Source organism: Neophocaena asiaeorientalis, unplaced genomic scaffold (genome assembly GCF_003031525.2).
Source record: "Neophocaena asiaeorientalis asiaeorientalis breed wild unplaced genomic scaffold, Neophocaena_asiaeorientalis_V1.1 scaffold308, whole genome shotgun sequence".
NCBI lineage: Eukaryota > Metazoa > Chordata > Mammalia > Artiodactyla > Phocoenidae > Neophocaena > Neophocaena asiaeorientalis.
This window is the reverse complement of record NW_020172768.1, coordinates 5,882,144-5,897,861: the sequence shown is the minus strand read 5'-3', so window position 1 is coordinate 5,897,861 and position 15,718 is coordinate 5,882,144. Positions and strand designations below refer to the sequence as shown.

The following is a 15,718-nucleotide window of genomic DNA, read 5'->3' as shown; positions in this document are numbered from 1 at the left end:
TGGGAGAGGCAGGCTAGGGAGGGGTTTGCAGTTTGGAGCCGGCGGTTGCTCCGGAAGGAGTCTGGGGTTTGGCTTCTGAGTTGGGGAGGGTCCAGGGGGGAAGGTTATCCCAGGTGCAGAGGAAAGGCCGTTGGGAGAGGCCTTCCCGGTATAGTAAAGATGGACCTCTTTGGTCCAGGACGCCGCAAGACTTAGAAGTCCTTAGCTTCCGGTTTTCAACCCTTTGGAAGCTGCCTGCTTTTTGTATTTTGAGATCCTCTTCAGAATAGTAGCAGGGCACAGGTTGCCACTCGAATAGATTAAATTTAGCTACACGTTCACTAATTGAAGTGAATTGAAGTGAAGCTAATTGAAGAAGCTAGCTTCACTAATTGAAGTGAAGCTCATTGAAGAAACTTGTGAGCAAGTTGTGAAACAGGTGATCCTCCTGAGAGTCAGGTAAAACACTGGCTTTGCAGCTCTTACCCTCTTCTGTGCCAGTTCTGGCTATAAAGAGGACTTTATTCTGAGCATCAGGTTGCATCTACACTTCTTTGCTTTTTAAAAGTTTTGTTAAATGCAAATGCCATGTGCTTTCTTACCTGCAGTCAGTTATTTAGGCACCAGGGGTGTTCAGGATGCGGTAGTTCATCATGTGCTGAAGGGTGATGGGACACAGTTGCTTGGTGATGACGCAGCTGCTTTGAACACTAATCTTTCTACTGTACCTTTATGTAGATCTGACATCTCTTCCAGATAACTTGAAATAATTAGTGCAAACGTGCTTATTTTAGTAGTAGTATTACAAGTCTACTCTTTATCATTTGAGAGTTTCAGGATGAGAAGTCATTACATGAGTACGTGAAGTTATATAAATGCATCCATCTGGAGGTTATTCATTGCAGGATTCCAGGATTGGAAATAACAGTAGAGAGGACCGGGTCCAGCTGTCCTTCATCTTACATAGTTAAGGAAATTGACAGCCTGTGAGGTGAGATTTGCCCAAAGTCACTGAGATGAGGCTAGGAGTTTGGTGTTTCATCTGTTAAATCTGTTGTGTTTTTTTTTTTTCCTCCTTTCTATTTGGAAGAAATCAGAGAGAGAGAATGGTTTTAGCAAATGTTTGTGGAGTGGTTGAATTCAGCCTCCCTGTGGCCCTGTTAACTGTGGCTCCAGCTGTGCACCTGATTCCAGCCATCAGCCTTATGAGATGCTCTCTGAAAAAGTTTTCCTATGTACTTTTCTAAAGGTAGCCAGCAGTGTTTAGTTGTTACAGGAAGGAGAAAAATAGCATTTCATCTACATGGTTATAAGTATCAGCTGGACCAACTAAAGTGGGTTGGCTGCTGACTTTGCTGGCTGTCCTGGTCAGGTGCTTGGATCCTACAGAGTTTATGGGGACTGACAAAGTCATATTAAGATGCTTGCTTTTCCTGATTTAAACTGAGAGTTTATCCAGGAGGTGTTGTATGAAGTGTTAAGAACATGGGTTTGCAGTCATGCAGACTTGAGTTTCAGTCCTACCTCTGGGGTTGGGCAAGTTGCTTATCTATTTTGATCCTAGGTTTTAGTATCTGTGGAATAGATGTAATAACCCTATCTTGTACATTTACAAGAATTAAATCAGGTGTATGAAAGGCCTGGCACTTAACAGGCCCTCATTAAATAACTTAGTGTTACTGTCTGAATTTTACTACTCTGTGGATTTTTAGTGAAATTTCTTTTGTGAAGGAACAACAGCTAAAAAAAAAAAATAAATTATGTTAGAGTGAGAGATTATTGGCCTGGGAAGTCTAAATTATGGACCGTGATCTAGTTATTTAATCTTTGAGTCTCGTTGTGCTCCTGTGTAAAATGGAGGTGTAAGAAATTCTGTAAATTGGGGAGTCACTGTAGAAGTATTCTGAGTAATGAGAGACCTACTGGCTAAGATCTGAAATTCAGATGAGGGTGCAATGGTGGAAGGGAGGGAGAAGAGCTGTTTAGCTGTCGTTAGGGTGTATGGATAAGGTAGAATAGATTTGAGATTGAATATTTTCTGGGCCAGAATATTTTGTGAAAGAGCGTTAGTATCAACAGATCCCTGGGACTTCTGCCTTTCTGTCTCGAGGTCTGACTGCATTTATTTGTCTAGGCTACCCGTGGAACATAAGCAATGGATTCCTTGGACCATATGCTGACGGATCCCTTGGAGCTGGGCCCGTGTGGAGATGGCCACGGCACGCGGATCATGGAGGACTGCCTCCTGGGGGGCACTAGGGTTAGTCTGCCCGAGGACCTTCTGGAGGATGTGAGTAGTGACAGCGGCACCATCTTTTTCTTTCTAGCAGTTCCTCTCAGCCTTTTCCACACTCTGCAAGTTTTCAGTCTTTTGTGCTCCCTTCTTTCTGATTTTCTACATTGCAACCAGAGTGATCTTTTTTTATTTTTAAGTTTAAGTCTGTTTAATAGTCTGATTAAGGAAGAAAGTATAAGCTACATTCTGCATGTTTAATAACATGTAACTCTATAATGACATACGCCATATTTTGACAAGATAATTTTCAGCAGTTAGCAAAAGTTTTATATTTAAGGGCAGAATTGTGTATATCTTTACATTAGAATGTTTACCCATGTTGTGAATCATGAAACAAAACGCAAACATATTATCTCTGTCCATAAGGTAACCAACTTGCTAGTCAGTTAATAGTACCTTCCCTGGGATAGCATTAATGGTGTGCTTTTGACCACTTTTCACAGGCAGTCATCATGATTATTATGGTGGCATTTATTTAGTGCTTATTATGTGCAAGGCACTAGGTATGCTGAAACGTGTTTATCCTCTTGTTTATCTTGCCATAGTTCAAACATATGGACAGGCGTAGAGTATCATATGGCGAACATCTGTGCATCATTCGGTTTGGGGAGATAATTTCATTTAGTTATATTTGGTTCAGATTTTTCTTTCATAATGTGTCAAAAATTGTAGATAAAATTAAAGCCACCATTTTGCCCTTATTCCCTCTCCTACCCAAAGTAACAGGTACTGAACTTGGTGTATTATCTTTCCCATTCATGTTTTCTTTGCATGCTCTTACAAGTAAACCTCTTCGTGTCATTCATTCAGCCAGCAAACACTTGTTTTATTGAAATACCTACTTTATGCCAGAAGCTGAGCTGCCAGGAATCAAGTGGTATGCAGAAACAGGTTTGCAGGGGGAGATCTTGGCCAGGGAGCCAGAGGAGCTTTGGTGCCTGCTTGCTGAGACGCCTGGCAGGTGGCTGGTTTCTGGGTTCTCTCCTGCTTAAACCCTTCGGTGGCTCCCCATTGTCCTTAGGATAAGGTCACAAGTACTTGACATGCTTATAGGTCCCTTGCTCCTCTCTCTGCTGTCTGCTGCTTCCCTTTCCTTCCCTGTTGTTGAGCTAGCCAGACGTTGCCTGAACTCTTTTTTTATTTTTTATTTCATTTATTTATTTTTAAAATTATTTATTTATTTGGCTGCATCGGGTCTTAGTGGTGGCACGCAAGACCTTTGTTTCAGCATGCAGGCTCTTTTGTTGTGGTGCACGGGCTCTAGAACGGGCAGGCTCAGTAGTTGCAGCACGTGGGCTTAGTTGTCTTGTAGCACGTGGGATCTTAGTTCCCCGACCAGGGACTGAACTTGAGCCCCGGCAGTGAAGTCCTAACCACTGGACCATCAGGGAATTCCCAACACATCTCTCAAGTTTTTTTTTTTTTTTTTAAGTTTATTTATTTGTTTATTTTATTTTTGGCTGTGTTCGGTGTTTGTTGCTGTGCGTGGGCTTTCTCTAGCTGTGGCGAGCGGGAGCTGCTCTTTCTTACGGAGTGCGGGCTTCTCATTGCGGTGGCTTCTCTCGTTGTGGAGCACGGGCTCTGGGCACGCGGGCTCAGTGGTTGTGGCTTGCAGGCTCTAGAGTGCAGGCTCAGTAGTTGTGGCGTGCGGGCTTAGTTGCTCCGCGACATGTGGGATCTTCCCGGGCCAGGGCTCGAACCCGTGTCCCCTGCATTGGCAGGCGGATTCCTAAGCACTGTGCCACCAGGGAGGCCCTGACCTCTCAAGTTTTGAGAATTGAGTAAAGATCAGAGGAATTTTAGTTTGTTTAAAAAATGTAAAAACTTGGATGATGGTGATTTTTGCACAACTTTGTGATTGTACTTAATGCCACTGAACCATACACTCAAAAATGGACAAAATGGTAGATTTTATGTTATGCATGTGTTATCCACGTATGCACAAAAAACTTAAAAACTTCATTTTTTTTCTTGCTCACTTTTCCTCCTGCTTTTCCTGATTCTCCCAGCCCGAGATCTTCTTTGACGTAGTCAGCTTCTCAACGTGGCAGGAAGTACTGAGCGCCTCGCAGCGCGAGCACCTCCAGCAGTTTCTGCCCCGCTTTCCTGAGGACAGTACTGAGCAGCAGGATGAGCTCATCCTCGCCCTGTTCCGTGGGGAGAACTTCCGCTTCGGAAACCCTCTGCACATCGCCCAGAAGCTTTTCCGAGGTGTGTAGCTCAGCATTCTTGTTTTGAGAGGACTGGAGGGTGGGAACACACCCACTTCTGTGCGTACTCCTTTCTTCGTTTTATTCTATTTTTATGTATAGACACTGACTCCAAGTCCTTTCATGCAACACTTTGCTGCTTAGGCCGTTCTTTTTTTTTTTTTAATAAAAATTTTTAACTTACATAGGAAACATATAAATCATAATTGTAATGCTCATTGATGTGTTATATGAACTCAGCTGTGTAACCACCACCCAGATCGAGAAGTAAAACATTATTAGCATCTTAGAGGCACCCTTTATGACTAGTCTTCAAAAATTATTAGAAACAGTTTACCATTTGGTTTATCACATGGATGTATGTGTGTGTGACGCACATATACATATTTTTTCCTGCAGAAAACCTGACACTTTACCACCAAGCACCTCAGCGTGTATGTATCTCTTAGCAAAGACATCCTTCCACATAATCACAGTCTTAAATTCACCCCCAAGGAACTTTACATTGAACAAGTAATAGCCTAGAATATCCCATATTCAGATTTTCTCAGTTGTTCCCAATGTCAGTTGGCCTTTATTTATTTTTAACATCTTCATTGGGGTATAATTGCTTTACAATGGTGTGTTACTTTCTGCTTTATAACAAAGTGAATCAGTTATACATATACATATGTTCCCATATCTCTTCCCTCTTGCGTCTCCCTCCCTCCCACCCTCCCTATCCCACCCCTCCAGTTGGTCACAAAGCACCGAGCTGATCTCCCTGTGCTATGTAGCTGCTTCCCACTAGCTGTCTACTTTACATTTGGTAGTGGCTATATGTCCATGCCACTTCATACTTTTACATATAGCTGTCCAGTTTTCCCAGCACCACTCAGTTGGCTTTTAAATAGTTGGCTTTTAAATCCAGGATCCACTCAAGATTCATGTGTTGTGTTTGGATCTTCTGTCTCTCAGTTCCCTGAATCTAGGGCCCTCTGCCTTTTTTTCCTTGTCTTTCAAAATACACTTGTGAAGAGCCCAGGACACTTGAATTGTAAAATGTCTTGCTTTCTGGGGAGTTGTTGTCTTGCTTCGTCATAATTAGTTTTGGGTTAAACATTTTGCCAAGAAAGGAGATGGGAAATGTCATTTCTTTCTCATGCCTCCACTCAGGGGATATGTGATGTCAGTCTTGCATTGTTGGTAGGGAGGCTTTTGATCACTTGGCTCTGTGGTATCTGCCAGAGCTACTGACTGTAAGGGCACCTTTTTCCCCCTATAATTAAGAAGCAATCTGTAGGGTGATATTTAGGGTGATATTTAGGGACCATGTGATAATCTTATTTTCCAAAAGCATTTGTTTTACCCAGCGGTTTTAGCATCCACTGACCCTTGCCTGAACCGGTCATTACACTGGGGATTCCAGAATGGTTTGGGGCCACTCTTCAGTCACAGTTTGCTCTCTGTCCAGTGGAGAGGAGGAGAGGATGCTTCTTCCCTTCCCACTTTCTGGGGTGACTTTGCTTTGGCTGGAGGCCCTGAAAGATAGCACATCTTGAGTTTGTGAAACTGGACAGCTTGACAGCTGCAAAAAGACTGGAGGGAATAAGCTTATCATTTCAAACCGCATTATCTTAAGGTTTAAAATGAGCATTCCCTCCTTTGGTGGATCATTAAGGAGGAGTTCCCTTCTGGTTGGCCAGTGTTTTATGTCGCTGAAGCCAGGGTAGGCCTGGTTGGTAGTAGAGGCCGTATCAGGGACTGTGTGTAACGCTGGCACGTTTCCTTCCGAAACAATGTGGTGGTCAGGTAAGGATGCAAACGAGGAATGCAAGACAGGAGTTCTGCGATGTCTGGTGTCATGTTTCGGGTCCCGCAGTGATGAGGACAGTTGCGTGACCACGGTTATTGTGGTTATGTGTCTTGACTGAGCTGGCATTGCTTTCAGTGTGCTTTTATTTTTGCTTATCTTTTCTGGTTCTGTTTTAAAAGCTCACCTTTTCCATAAGTTCCAAGTGCTTGTCGAGCTCCCTTGACTTCTGTTTCCTACAGGAAAGAGTCGTCATGAGCTTCAGCTTCCCACTTGCAGCCTCCCCCCAGCACACTGTAGTCGTTTTCCTCCTGACCTACTTTTGCTTGTCTCGGAGGAAGGATATTTTCCGTCTGTTTAAGGTTAACCTCTGCTCTTGATCCTCTCATGTTTTACGTCCTCCAGGACCTCGTTTCTCAGTGAACCGTTCTACCGTGTGTACTTACTCCACTCCTTTTTCAGCCTGTAGATGTGGTCATGGGTCTCACACTAAAAGAGTCCTTAACCATCTGTCCCCTTCACTGTCCTCTGTCATTTTCCCTTTTCTCCGAACTTCCTGAAAGGCATCCATAGCCGCCGTCCGCTGGTGGCTGTTCCCTATGCCTGCCAACACCTTCGACTTTCTAAATTTTAAATTTCAAACCTACAGAAAAGCTACAAGAATTTATAATTGACACCCGCATACTCCTTACCAGGTTCACCAACTCTGAATATTTTGCCACATTTTTTTCTTGTCAATGTTGTACTTATTACCACTATTTTTATTTTTGCTGAACCACTTGAGAGTATTGCAGACCTAAGACTCCTGATTTTTCAGCATTCATCTTTGAAGAACAAGAACATTCTCTTAAGTAACCAGAAATGATCAAATTCAGAAATACGGAAAATACTGTATTTAATTTAAATTCTGTACTTAAATTCTGTATTTCAGTATACAATTTAACAGTGACATATTGTTATCTAATGTGTGGTCCGTATTCCTGTTTTGCTAGTTGTTTCAGTGCTTGCTTCTTCCTCTGCTCCATTTCTTTTCAGTGAATGTGTAATTTGCAAACCAGCATATGGCTTTTCTGTTCTCTCCTTAACCCGTCTGTAGCATTTGATGCCTTGACCTCCATCGTGAGACTCCCCCCCCTTTGCAGCTGTGGCCCTCCCCGTCCTGGCTTCCTCCTGTGCCTGAGACGCCCTCCCCGCACCCCTCTCTCTGCTGAGCCCTCATCCGCTCGCTATTCCTGCCTCTGCTCCTGCCGTTAGGCCCTCTCTCCCTCCCCGCCTGCCTGCTCTCACCCACCAGCTCTTCTCTGGGGGCTCTCGCCGGGGCTGCTCTAGCCACCATCTCCACACAGCCACCAGCGTGAGCATCTCAAAACTTTGCTTTTCAGAGTGTTTACCAATTGCCTTCACTTGGAATAAAATTCACAGCCTACCAGGCTCTGTTGCCCCCGGTTTACTGACTTCTCCTGGTGCTGCAGTCTCTCTTGCCGCTGCTCTCTGGCCCAGCGCCGCCAATAGAAATGTTACGTGAGCCACACGTTCAATTAAAAAATTTCCAGTACCGGGGCTTCCCTGGTGGCGCAGTGGTTGAGAGTCCGCCTGCCGATGCAGGGGACGCAGGTTCGTGCCCGGTCGGGGAGGATCTCACGTGCTGCGGAGCGGCTGGGCCCGTGAGCCATGGCCGCTGAGCCTGCGCGTCCGGAGCCTGTGCTCCGCAATGGGAGAGGCCACAGCAGTGAGAGGCCCACGTACCGCAAAAAAAAAAAAAAAAAAATTTCCAGTACCCACATTAAGAATAGTAAAAGCAGTTTAATTTTAATAATATATTTTCTTTAAGTTGATGTACTCAAAATGTTATTTATTTTTTAAAATAAATTTATTTATTTAATTAATTTATTTTTGGCTGCATTGGGTCTTCATTGCTGCACATGGGCTTTCTCTAGTTGCAGCGAGCGGGGGCTACTCTTCGTTGCGGTGCATGGGCTTCTCACTGTGGTGGCTTCTCTTGTGGCAGAGCATGGGCTCTAGGCACGTGGGCTTCAGTAGTTGTGGCACGTGGGTTCAGTAGTTGTGGCTCACGGGCTCTAGTGCGCAGGCTCAGTAGTTGTGGTGCACAGGCTTAGTTGCTCTGTGGCATGTGGGATCTTCCCGGACCAGGGCTCAAACCCATGTCCCCTGCACTGGCAGGCGGATTCTTAACCACTGCGCCACCAGGAAGTCCCTTGAAATGTTTTTGGTTTTTTCTGCTGTACGCGGGCCTCTCACCGCTGTGGCCTCTCCCACTGCGGAGCACAGGCTCCGGACGCTCAGGCCCAGCGGCCATGGCCCACGGGCCCAGCCGCTCTGCGGCATGTGGGATCCCCCCGGACTGGGGCACGAACCCGTGTCCCCTGCATCGGCAGGCGGACCTCAACCACTGTGCCACCAGGGAAGCCCTCAAAATGTTATTTTAAAGGAGCGTTTGGCTATCTTGGTGGGGGAAACTAAAGACTGAAGGAGGGTAACTTTGGAGAAGTACAGAGGCAAAGAAGTAGAATTTTCCTCCAATTTCTATGTATCAGCATCAGTAGCATTGAACTCTTGCCTCTTTTCTTGAAGGTCAAATTCCTTATTTCCGTGCAACAGGCAGCGTAATGCGGTGGCTAGGAGCGCTTCTGGAGCTGGACTGCCTGGGTTCAGACCCGATTTCCCTTTTTATTAGCTGTGTAACCTTGCGCAAGGTGTTTAGTTTCTCCATGCTTCAGGCTCTTCAGTAAAATGAGGATGCAGTAGTACCTTCTTTGTGGGGTGGTTGTGAAGATGAAGTGAGTTAATATATGCACGGCCCTCCTTATATGGTGACAGTTCCGTGTCAGGTCCTGTTCTAAGTGTTTGCTGTTATTCGTTACCTCGGAATATCATTAAAGCGGTTGGAATTAAAAAAAAAGGAAACGCCGTGTACTTCAGTGCCTCATTTTAGCCTTCTGAGGTTAGCTTTTCCATCTTTCCCCTTAGTTCACTTTGTAGCAGCCTGCTCAAATCTAATATTCCAAAACGGACCTCTGTCATCGCGGCTCCCGCAACGGTACGAGTTGCTCGTGTCCAGTGATGTAGGTACCACGCTCGCCTTCCTGCCCCAGCGTCCAAACTAACAGCAGGTCTAATCTTTCTCCCTCGAAATATATCTGAAGTCTTTCTACTGCCGTTCACATAACCACTGCTCACTGATCAGCTAATATGTGCCAGCCATTCTTCAAGGTTCTGGAGATACAGTCATGACCTTACATTCTACTAGGGGAAAACAAGGTAATAGACAAGCAAGTGTTTGTTGGTATCACGCACTATAAAGAGTGAGGAAGGGTAACGGGACTGGAAGTGACGGGAAGGATCTGGTTCAGAGGTGGTAGTTGGGCAGGGCTTCTCTCTGGAGGTGCGTTTGGACAGAGACAGACTCAATGAAGGTGCGACGAGCAAGCCATGAAGTACTGGGTGTTAGTAGGAAGCCTTGCAGGCAGAGGGGACTTGAAGGACAAAGCCTTTGTGAAAAGGCAGAGGGGACTTGAAGGACAAAGCCTTTGCGAAAAGTACGGTACTTCAGGAAACAGCGTGGGCTGCGGCGGAGTGAGCAAAAGGGAAGCTGGTGGAGGATGAGGCCGAGATACGTGGGACCCACAAGGAAGGGCCCTGCAGGCCTCCTGGCGCCTTGGCTCTACCCTGGGTATGGAGGGAGAGGTCCGACCCGGCCACTGTCGTCCCTCTCCTCAATCACTGCAGTGGTTTTCTTCTTCCTCTTTTGCTCTCGGCCGTGTTATTCTCCTGCTTTAAACCCTTCAGCTGATTTCCACTACACTCAGGATGAAGTCCAGACTGTGCTGTGGTTTCTGTGTGGTGTGACGTCTGCCCAGTTTCACAGGTCATCTCAGCCCCTCCTCAGCTAAGTCCCTCTGCTTTCCTCACACCAACATTTCTTCAGGGGTTGGAGTGGGCACATTCTTCCTTGCTTCAGGGCCTGCCTTAGCACATGCTGTTCCTTCTGCCTTTTCCCTATTTTTATTTTTAAAATTCCTACTTGCTTAATTTTCCTCCCAATAAACTTTTTAAAGATACAGAAAAGTTGATAACCAATATGTATGACGCACATCCGTAAACCTTACCTGTGTTTATCAGTTGTTAGCGTCTTCCCACAGTTGCTGTGATGGGGCCTCATTTCGTGTCGCCTTCCTTAGGGGCTCTTTTCCCGATGTCACTCTTCGCTCTCTTTGGTTGTTTTAGGTTGGTTTCCTGGCAGCACGTCAGAGAGTCGAGTACTGGCTTACGTGCTTTCTGTCTCTCCCCCTGGACCGTAGGCTCCCCTTTCCCCACACTATCCTCCCATCAGTGCAGAGCTGGCCGCCTCTCCAGCCCTCGCTGATGGGTGGCTGACAGATACGCATGGCTGTGCCTGTTCTTTGCAGATGGACACTTCAACCCCGAGGTGGTCAAGTATAGGCAGCTGTGCTTCCGGTCGCAGTACAAACGCTACCTCAGCTCCCAGCAGCAGTACTTCCACCGGCTGCTGAAGCAGATCCTGGCCTCGCGGAGCGTAAGTGCCCCTGGGAGCTGCGTGGGACTCACACCTGGTGACCCAAAGGGGCGGATCAGGGGCAAGAACAAAAGATACCACTGAGGAAGGAAGCTGCCCATCAAGCCCCGACACGACCAAGTGCATCCTTCCTTCTTACGATACATTTTAAGATGCATCCTGATTTCAGATACGTTAGAACAGGAACAAAAGAAGGATACATCTTAAAATTGATGAAATATTGTAGCTTCTGTATTTACCCAGAAAAAGAGGCAGCTTTCAGATCCATGGTGGGTTGTGCAGGAGAAGCAGCTTGCACTCAGGTTCATGTTCGGGTGCCTGATGGGTGCCAGGCTCAGCGGCTCTGGGTCTGGACCAGCCTTGGGATGCCTTGGGGCAGAGTAGTTCTGGCTCTTAGTGGTTCTTTAAGCCTCGGTATGGAGATACTTCAGGGTCTGGTGTAAGTATTCATTCTCGATGGAGCAGCACAGCACTCAGATTGGGGATTTTCCATCATAATCAGCACAGGCCCCTTTTATTTGGAAGGAGGGAACTGAGCTTGCTAACAAAGAAGAGAAGAAAGCGTAGACTCGGGGAGCGTGTCAGGACAAGCTGTGGCTGAGGCCGTGCCCCCATCCCATCCGATCTCTCCCAGGATCTCCTGGAGATGGCCCGGCGAAGCGGTCCCGCCCTCCCCTCCCGGCAGAAGCGCCCCTCACCATCCCGCACCCCCGAGGAGCGGGAGTGGCGCACCCAGCAGCGCTACCTGAAGGTCCTGCGGGAAGTGAAGGAGGAGTGTGGGGACTCGGCCCTGTCATCGGACGAGGAGGGTATGTGTCCTCCGTGCCCCGCACCATCGGTATCTCATCGGTCCGCACCTGCAGCTGCTTCTCTGGTTGGAGGCCGTGGTAGCCATTTCCCCGTGAGGAAGCCATCCCTGTGGTTTGTCAGGGTGCGTGGTGACGCTCAGCGCCGTTGGGTGGCTGTGACTGCACACCTCGCCGCCCTTGATGCTCAGGCACACGCGGGGCCCTCCCGGCAGGTGCTCTGGTCCAGTCGGCTGCTCGAGAGGACCACTGTCCCCGCAGGAGAGTAGTAGTGACTGTGACCTCTGCAGTGTGACCCGCCTCTGTTGAAGTCTCTCCTCCCGGAAGAGCCGTTGCGCTGACTCAAGTGCTGCAGTCCGTCTGGGGAAGGGTCAGGAAGCAGTGGCGGAGCCTGGCCTCCCTCTTGTTGGCTTAGCCTTCTTGAGCCCAAAGAGCCACTTACCCTGGCTCCCCTGCTGGAGGCCACAGGCAGGTTGGATTTACAAGAAAACTTTTCTTTTGCAGATCTCAGCTCGTGGCTCCCGAGCTCTCCAGCGCGCTCTCCTAGCCCTGCGGTGCCCCTCAGGGTGGTGCCCACGCTTTCCACCACGGACATGAAGACTGCAGGTGAGTGGGGCTCGGCGTGGATCTGAGGACTGCCTCGGGGTGGGAGACTGGGTTCTGCCTGCCAGGAAAGCAGAGCGGTGTTCCTTAGAATGAGGAGACCTGGGGAAGCTTTCGTGTAGCTCCACTTCTCCGCAGGTAGGTAGGCCAGCTGGCCTTCTGTCCTTTGTTTTGAAAATTTCTCTTAGGAGCTGACCAGCCGGCATTTTGGCCTCAAGAAAGCAGAATCTTAAAATAACAGTATCAGGACTTCCCTGGCAGTCCAGTGGTTAAGACTCCACGCTTCCACTGCAGGGTCTCGGGTTGGGTCCCTGGTTGGGGAACTAAGATCCCACACGCTGCCCAGCGCAGCCCCAAAACAAACAAAAACGACAACCAAAAAAAACCCCCAAAATAATACTAAGGGATAATTCAATAATAGAACAAAAGGGGTAACCAGAGGCACAGCAGTTTCTTGGCATGTCTGTGAAATTAGAGACTATTTTTAGTTGGGATAGGAGCCAAAGAAGAATGTTCAGAAACTTCTAGGTGTTTTAGGAGCAGCTGAGTACCGAGGTCGTTGTTATTGATGAGTGTACAGAAAAGCTGCAGAGTTGAGCCTGTGACTGTTTCAAGATTGTTGGTACTTGAAGTACACAGGTCAGGAGGGAAGCTCAGAAAATATCTTACTTTCAAACATTACCAGTGACCAGAAAGATGTGAATTTGAGCATTGTGGAAGTAAATGACCGTCCATGTGGTTTGGTTCCTTTTCTCTCAGATAAAATAGAACTGGGGGACAGTGACCTGAAGATAATGCTAAAGAAGCACCATGAGAAGCGGAAACACCAACCAGTAAGATTGGAGGGGGTGGTCAGTAGGTTTTCAGTCTGATTCCCCGGATCAGCTATCCTGGGATGATACAGGGAGTCGCTACGTTATTAGTCCCCTTTCCTTATCCTTGTTAGGGGACAGGAGCAGCATGGGAGGCCCAGTAACACTGAAGATGTGTGGAGAAGACAGATGCTTTGAATTTATAAGGCACGCTTACCGCCGTGTCTGATCCAGTCTTTAGGACGACACTGCCGTGTGAATCCTTTCGTCCGTTTAGCAGGGCTTGGAGAGGCCAGGGAGCTTGTCTGACGCCCAACGGCCAGTAAGTGGCAGAGCCAAGCGTCAGAGCCTGTGCTTTTCCCAGATTTTACGTTTCTGTTCCTTCGCTCCACCAAATGGAGGTAACGCTGAGCCAGAGACCATGGTGGAGGAAGGAAAGTCAGTTCATCAAGGCAGAGTGGTGAGATGGGAAGAGTCTCATGTTGGGGTTAGAACCGAGTTCTGTCTCTCTCTTCTCCACTTACTATGATGTCTGGCAAATCCCTTAACTTCTCTGAATCCCGTTTTCAGTCTTTGTAAAATACCACTTAGCAAGACTGTTTGAAGAGCATATAAGATAAGGAACACAAAAGAGCTTTATAAACTAAATGCCACACATGAAGGATTGGAACTCAGTTCTCCCCTGCCCCATTATGAAGAGCCATAGTTTTTATCTCTGTACGTTTTAAATTCAACACAATTTCCTCAAGTACACGTAACATCTAGTTTTATCTGTAAATTGGGAAAATCAGCAGTTTTAGCTCCTCTTTTGGACCTCCATAACGAATCTCTGAATATCACGTCTAGGATCACCCAGACCTTTTGACGGGGGACCTGACTCTCAATGACATCATGACTCGAGTAAATGCCGGCAGGAAGGGCTCTCTAGCAGGTAAGTGACGTCCTCTGTAGGTGGCCATCGACTGTGGTGTTAGATTACACAGGCCTCTCTACGTATTGCAAAATGAAAGGAAACCACAGCATCCTTCTTGCTGATAGCCTTTATATCGTTATTGCCTCTTATGGATTTGTAGGTGGAGAGTGAATATAAAATCAGTACAGTGGATCATTGACTCTTTAAAGCACTCATTGAGTTTGGTTTAAAAAAAAAATCAAAACGAAACTATATGTCTTATTACTGAGACTTTTCTTTCTTTTGCTGGTGGGCCTTGGGAAAATAATATACAGATAAGACTCCTCATTTCCTGATGTAGAAAATGCAGTTCTATGACTTGAGTTACTTTTTTTCCCCAGCACTATATGACTTGGCTGTCCTTAAAAAAAAGGCTAAGGAAAAAGAGGAAAGGAAGAAGAAGAAAATAAAAATGATCAAATCAGAGGCAGAGGATCTGGCGGAACCCCTAAGCGGTACTGAAGGTCTCCCAGCCCTCTCACAGGCACCGTCTCCACTGGCCATACCCGCTATCAAGGAGGAGTAAGTGAGCAGTGGGGGTCATGGCTCAGGGCTGTCCCCAGAGCTGGTGCTTCTTGAGAGACCTAGGTCCCAGGGGTCCTGCTGGGGAACATGTATGGTGTGGGCTTTCACTGAGCTTTTTTATGACGCCTCGGAGGCTTGGAGGACCTAAAGCAACCTAGGCATGTGTTCTTGGTTGTTTTGGTGGTTCTTTTTTTTTCTTAATTTATTTATTTTTGACTGCATTAGGTCTTCGTTGCTGCGCGTGGGCTTTCTCTAGTTGCGGCGACCGGGGGCTACTCTTCCTTGCAGTGCGCGGGCTTTTCATCGCGGTGGCTTCTCTTGTTGTGCAGCACGGGCTCTAAGTGCACAGGCTTCAGTAGTTGTGGCGCACGGGCTCAGTAGTTATGGCTCGCGGGCTCTAGAGCGCAGGCTCAGTAGCTGTGGCGCACGGGCTTAGTTGCTCCACGGCATGTGGGATCTTCCAGGACCAGGGCTTGAACCCGTGTCCCCTGCATTGGCAGGCGGATTCTTAAACCACTAGGCCACCAGGGAAGCCCTTTTTGGTGGTTCTTATATTTTTCTTCCCTCATTAGGCCTCTCGAAGACCTCAAGCCTTGCCTTGGAATCAATGAAATATCTTCCAGCTTCTTCTCTCTTCTCTTGGAGATCTTGTTGCTGGAGGGGCAGGCTAGCCTTCCTATGGTAAGAATTTTGGAAAAGCCAAGTGTGTAGCAGTTTCAGATTGTAGAAATCTTCAGCTCTGGGTTCCCCGCGAAGCTCCACAGCTGACTTGCTTTGTGACTTGAGCAGACTGGACAGACATAGCCAGTTTGTTCTGGCACAGCCTTGGAATCGCTGGCGTGGAATAGAAATCTAACCGGGTTCTGCCTTTACTCTCCCTCAGCTAGAGGAGCGAGTTTTGGACTGGCAGTCATCTCCAGCCAGCTCTCTCAATAGCTGGTTCTCTGCGGCCCCCAACTGGGCAGAGTTGGTGTTACCAGCCCTGCAGTATCTTGCTGGAGAAAGCCGTGGTAAGGTACTTTGTTCTGTAGGGCCCGGTGTTTACCCCGCTTTGTCTAATTCTCATAGTAGACTGCAGCTTTACTGGTTACATCCGTTGTGGCTTTGCGTGATGCGATGCCATGCCTTGGAGGTCTCTGCTGTCCTGATACACCATTAACATACAGAAGTTATCTCGGAACTCAGGGG

General features: G+C 47.3%; 1 protein-coding gene across 2 annotated transcripts in view; it reads left to right on the top strand.

Annotated features, from left to right (window-relative positions):
* Positions 1–889: 889 nt before the first annotated feature.
* NFRKB (nuclear factor related to kappaB binding protein) overlaps positions 890–15,718 on the top strand; it is a 33,583-nt gene continuing 18,754 nt past the window's right edge. For both annotated transcript variants that reach the window (XM_024740754.1, XM_024740753.1), the window contains exons 1-11: positions 890–970; positions 2,114–2,269; positions 4,285–4,486; positions 10,705–10,832; positions 11,467–11,641; positions 12,143–12,244; positions 13,001–13,074; positions 13,900–13,984; positions 14,347–14,527; positions 15,103–15,211; positions 15,414–15,540. In XM_024740754.1, the coding sequence (XP_024596522.1) occupies positions 2,135–2,269; positions 4,285–4,486; positions 10,705–10,832; positions 11,467–11,641; positions 12,143–12,244; positions 13,001–13,074; positions 13,900–13,984; positions 14,347–14,527; positions 15,103–15,211; positions 15,414–15,540 (1,318 nt within the window). In that variant the 5' untranslated portion in view covers positions 890–970; positions 2,114–2,134. The remainder of the gene's footprint in view (positions 971–2,113; positions 2,270–4,284; positions 4,487–10,704; positions 10,833–11,466; positions 11,642–12,142; positions 12,245–13,000; positions 13,075–13,899; positions 13,985–14,346; positions 14,528–15,102; positions 15,212–15,413; positions 15,541–15,718) is intronic.